At 39.1% G+C, this 6,058-nt stretch overlaps 1 protein-coding gene across 1 annotated transcript in view; it reads left to right on the forward strand.

Moving 5' to 3' along the window:
- Window positions 1-5,787, forward strand: part of LOC117950580 (N-acetyllactosaminide beta-1,3-N-acetylglucosaminyltransferase 3-like) — a 7,181-nt gene extending 1,394 nt beyond the window's left edge. The window contains exon 2 of the mRNA XM_034881720.1: window positions 4,337-5,787. Coding sequence (XP_034737611.1) covers window positions 4,347-5,486 — 1,140 coding nt within the window. The 5' untranslated portion in view covers window positions 4,337-4,346 and the 3' untranslated portion in view covers window positions 5,487-5,787. The remainder of the gene's footprint in view (window positions 1-4,336) is intronic.
- Window positions 5,788-6,058: the final 271 nt, after the last annotated feature.

Genomic DNA, 6,058 nt, shown 5'->3' on the forward strand with positions numbered 1-6,058 from the left:
ATATATATATATATACACACACACACACACACACACACACACACTAGCCACCCTTTTCCTTTTTGATAGTTCTGCAAACCCTTAGTGTTCCCACAATGAGCTTCATGAGGTAGACACCTGAAATGGTTTTCACTTCATAGGTTGGCCTTGTCAGGGTGAATTAGTGGAATTTCTTGCATTATTAATAGAGTTGTGACCATCAGTTGTGTTGTGCAGAAGTCAGGTTGATACCCAGCCAACAGCCCTATTGGACAACTGTAAGAATTTATATTATGGCAAGAACCAATCAGCTAAGAGAAACGAGTGGTCATCATTACTTTAAGAAATGAAGGTCAGTCGGTCTGGTGAATTGTGAATGTGTCCTCAAGTGCAGTTGCAAAAAACCATCAAGCACTACAACGAAACAGGCTCACATAAGGACCGCCCCAGGAAAGGAAGACCACGAGTCACCTCTGCTGCCGAGAATAAGTTTATCTGAGTCACCAGCCTCAGAAATTGCAAGATAACAGCAGCTCAGATGAAAACCACACAGAGTTCTAGCCGCAGACACATCTCTAGAACAACTGTTAACCCTTGTATGGTATTTGGGTCAAATTGACCAATTTCAAAATGGTACAAATATAATTTTTTTCTACCTGAAAATCAATGGCCTTACCTTATTTTCTGTGATAAACATGTATTCCTGACTCAATTCTGAAAATTATTCTGGACATGACCACTTATGTTTTTTTCCATAGTGGATTTTTAACATGAATTTAAACCTAATGACAAAAAATGAATCACACTTCCATTTTTAATTGTGAGTAGTAGAGACTTATTGCATTCCCTAAACATATATGTTATCTCAATTGTTTGGAATTGAGATGAAGACGATACTTGTTAATGGATTATGAAATTTTTATTTTCTGAATTGTTTTTAAAATCCTATATTAGTCACGGGTCAATTTGACCCGAGGGATACAAAAGGGTCTCAACAGTGAAGACAATACAAGAGGAGACTGTGCAAATCAGGCCTTCATGGTCAAATAGCAGCTAGGAAACCCCTGCTAAGGAGAGGCAACAAGCAGAAGAGATTTGATTGGGCCAAGAAACACAAGGAATGGACATTAGACCAGTGGAAATCTGTGCTTTAGTCTGATGAGACCAAATTTGAGATCTCTGGTTCCAACCGCTGTGTCTTTGCGCGACGGCGAAAAGGTGACCGGATGGATTCTACATGCCTGATTTCCACCGTGAAGCATGGAGGAGGAGATTTGGTGACACTGTTAGGGATTTATTCCAAATTGAAGGTATACTGAACCAGCATGGCTACCACAGCATCCTGCAGCGACATGCCATCCCATCCGGTTTGCGTTTATTTGGACCATCTTTTATTTATTTACAGGACAATGACCCCAAACACACCTCAAGGCCGTGTAAGGGCTATTTGACCAAGAAGGAGCGTGATGGAGTGCCGAAGCAAAGAGTGTGCAATGCAGTAATCAGAGCAAAGGGTGGCTACTTTATAGAAACTAGAATATAAGACATGTTTTCAGTTATTTCACACTTTTTTGTTAAGCTTATAATATCACTTGTTCATTCATAGTTTTGATGCCTTCAGTAATAATCTACAATGTAAATAGTCATGAAAATAAAGGAAACGCATTGAATGAGAAGGTGTGTTCCAACCTTTGGCGTGTGTGTATGTATGTACACACACAGTATATATGTGGCACACCCCAGTAGGTGTCCACAAGACAGTTTATGTATATATACTGTACATATTATCAGTGACACACAGCACAATCAGTTCGCAATCCGGTTGCTTTAGGGACGGACGTCCGCTCGCTCTCAGATGCATTTGGGAGAAGACAAGAAAAGCTGTGTCAAACTCTCCTTTTATTTCACCTGTCTTTTAGTCGGTCTCCTTGCCTGTGACCTGTAACATGTACAAACAACAAATCCTCATCTACAGATCATCTCAGTAAAGAGCTTTTTTACTCTTCTCCCAGGCTTTCTCAAGATAATTACCGGTAGCTAATTTATGTGTTTCACATGTAAACAGCCACCTCAGTCCCTGAACATCATCCATATTTACTAGTAATTTTTTTAACAATACAGGAAATAAGCTTAATCAAAAACCTCTGACAGTCTTAATAACAAAACAAACCATTTAGTCTTGTATTCTATGATAGTAGTACCATAATATAGCCTATGCATAATATATGATTTGTTATTAATTTGATGAAGAAAATACTCATTAATGAAATATAATAAACATACTTACATACATACTGCTCTTTAGCTTGTTAACCTAGATATGGTACATTTTAAGGTTTCATATAGTTCGGGTTTTTTTTTCTGCATGATTTCCTCAAGTATCAGGTTAAGGGTGTTAACTCTGGTGTGTTATTTGACAGGGAAATTGAATGCTTGTTTGGGGGATTCACCGTTTTCCCCCACTCTTCTCTGAATGAGTACTTAGTTTGTTCTGATGCTTTAATGTCTGACATCATCCATATGTGACATGTTCCACCCATTTTAAAGAGACATGACAACATTTGAAGCATGCAGATGCCAAGCCACCTCATGTCTGCTCTGAAGCTCAGTTTGCTCACTCCGGTTGGTCTCTGCTTGTCATTCAGAGCAATCAGATGAAATGTGCGAAAGCTTTAACTTATAGACATTCATCCTCTCTGTGCCTCATATTTTGAGGCTAAGCCTAAAATGTCAAAATGTCTCATTTGTTCAGAAAATCTTTTTGTTTTTATTTACTCCAAAGTAAATTTAAAACCCCCTCCAGACTATATGTTGCATCATCAATAAAGTTTAATGCTTCGTTCGTCTGCAGAATGAGCATTTATATTGCTCATTTTAGAGAAGAGTTGCACAATTTTGACTTCAGTATGACCAACAGACAACCAAAGTACTCTGGTGTGTGCTAAATTCAATGTCAGTGTTTGAACTGGTGCTTTCTAAAGTTAACACACACAGCAACTGCTTTGTTCATGTTTTTGCTCCAAGTATATTAACATGTCCACCATAACTACAGTTCACAGATGGTAAACAAAATCACTAGGTAGTTGTTTAACACCTACTATGAAGACATGGTCATTAGAAGACAAAGAGAAATACAGGGGAATTTATTAAATGACTAAATACTCATACTGAAACAGTCCCGGGGCTTAACAGTATGTGAATTCTGATGAGACAGAAAGCAAAACATTTCACTTTCATCATTATGAAGGCGAAAGGTATCCCCCCAAGGCCAAACTTTTGTTTGAACAGGAAGAGATCTCAGCAGCCAAGGAAAGAGAAATGAGTAAATATAACACTAAACCAGCTAGTTGCATGACAAACTATGCAAATTAAATTAGTCTATGATATTATATGTTTCTTCAGCAGCTGCCGGTTTACTTTGCACTGAGCAGGTAGTTTACACATAAATAAGACTGTAGCTCTTCACATTTGTTGTTAACTTGATGTAGTGTGACAGTGGCTGTAATTCTGGTTAATTCCAACACGTAGCTCTGTTGCTTGTAAATTTGGAGTGCTGTCTGTAGTAAGAATAACAAAACCAATCGGTGCTGCCTACCCCGTTTTATCCTTTAGAGTTAACACCCAACAGGCTTAAACAGGGCAAGTTTTAGACGTGTTTTTAGCCTCTAAACATGTTCAAAATGTCCTTAAAAGTGCCTAGCCATGTGCAGCGCTTCCTTCTTAGTGAACACAGTGTATCTGAGTGCAGTAGATGTGGCAGAAATGCATGAAAGTTGTGCTAATTCAGCTGTTTTTAATTCCAGTGTTGAGTGGCAGTTAGAGAGCTTAGGAAATGTCTACAAACTATAACACAGAAAAGAGATAAAACAAAAATATGTAGGCTATCAATTTAATGATTAAATAGTGTCTCCAACCTTACCTCAATTATTACTTGTCTCCTGCTAGTTGTATTGCAGCACTTACTTCAAAAAATACGCATATGCTTATTAAACACAGCTGAATTAGCAGAACCTTCATGCATTTGTTTCACATCTACAGCGGTGAGATTCACTGTGTTTCCTCAGAAGGAATCACTGCACATGGAAAGGCCCTTTTAATGACATGTTGAACATGTTTAGAGGCTAAACACACATTTACAGTGAAATGCCTTGTTTAAGCCTGTTGGGAGCTAACACTAGTAGGAGGATAACACTGTGTAGGCAGCACCGATTGTTTTCGTTTTTCTCGCTACTGACATTACTCCAAATTTACAAACAACAGTGCTACGTGTTGGAATTGTTTGGAATGCTCCTCTAACCCTAAGTTACCTAACAAATGATGTCCTGTAATGCTGAGATGTTTTGTTTTGTCACTGCAGATTTTCAAGGATGAGAAAAGTCAGAACAACAACTTTCTTGCTGGTGGGAGCTCTTGCTCTGTGGGCCCTCCATCTTTTTAAAGACTCTTTTTACTACAAAACCAGCCAACTCCATGTAGATGTTAAAGTGGATGACAGTCAAATAAGGCAACCCAACACAAAAAACTCCTATGTATACTCCTGGTCAAAATGTCAACAAAATATGAGTGCTGCCAACATCACAGGCTTCAGCTCTCTTCCTGGTGATATAACAGACTTTCTCTATTATCAACACTGTCGCCATTTCCCCATGCTGCTGGACCTTCCTGACAAATGTGGAGGAGCTGATAAATCTGCAGAAGTCTTTCTTCTCCTGGTCATTAAAAGTTCCCCTGTGAACTACGACCGCCGAGAGGTGCTGCGTAAAACCTGGGCTAAAGAAAGGTTACACAATGATGTGTGGATCCGAAGGATCTTCATCTCAGGAACAAGTGATACTGGTTTTGAGAAGGAGAGACTGAACAAACTACTTGAGCTGGAGAACCGTGAATACAATGACATCCTCCAATGGGACTTTAATGAAAGATTTTACAACCTCACCTTAAAGCAGATACTCTTCCTGGAATGGATGGAACGTAACTGTCGGAACGCTCGCTTCCTGCTAAATGGTGATGATGACGTCTTTGCCAACACAAACAATATGGTTGAGTATCTTCAGAGCCTCAAGGACAACGATGGAAGCAAGCACCTCTTTACTGGCCATCTGATCCAGAATGTAGGGCCCATTAGACAATCATGGAGCAAATATTTTATCCCAGTTCAGGTGCAGGAGTCAGACTCATATCCTCCCTACTGTGGTGGTGGAGGCTTCCTACTGTCTGGCTATACAGCTTTGGTCATATACAATATGTCCAAGTCCATCCCCATTCATCCCATTGATGATGTTTACATGGGGATGTGTCTGGCCAAAGCAGGACTTGGTCCTGATTCTCATATGGGTGTGAAGACGACAGGACTGGACATTCCCTCCAGCACACTAGATGCATACAATCCTTGCTATTACAAGGAAGTTCTACTAGTACACCGATTCCTTCCAGCTCAAATGTATCTCATGTGGCATAGAATACATGATTCTAACCTGAAATGTGGTCTCTCCAAGTCAAGGCTTTAGCATGCCAAAACTGTAGCTCCCATGTAATGACAGTTTGTTCACACTTTGTTTCCTGCACCTGCTGTTAGGTTGTGAGTGCAGGTTTGACTCTCTTCATTCCATCAAAAAAAAAAAAAGCTTTGGACTGTTTTTCTACCACTCTTCAGTTGCAGGCTTTAGCACAGTTAAATGGAATTTATTTTTTTATTCTTTGTCATGAATGTGAGCAAGCAACAGTCAGCCTGTCTCAAAGGGACACAGCAGTAGTTAATGTAGGGGTAATGTCCACATACTGTGTGGGTGAGCGACCTTTAGTAGAATTGAAAATAGGGTTGCTTGGTATCAGACTTCAATGATGTGGGTTTTGTTTTTATTTTTATTGTTTAATTTTTAATTTTTAAATTTTTTATTTAACCTTTATTTAACCAGGAAAATCCCATTGAGATTACTAATCTCTTTTTCAAGGGAGTCCTGGCCAAGACAGCGGCACAGATCACAACAATTCCATACATTACAGACAATTACATAACAATTTCATAAAACTATTTAAAACATTTACAGACCATAGATTTCATTTCCAAACCTTTGAGCAA

This window comes from Etheostoma cragini, chromosome 9 (genome assembly GCF_013103735.1).
Source record: "Etheostoma cragini isolate CJK2018 chromosome 9, CSU_Ecrag_1.0, whole genome shotgun sequence".
NCBI lineage: Eukaryota > Metazoa > Chordata > Actinopteri > Perciformes > Percidae > Etheostoma > Etheostoma cragini.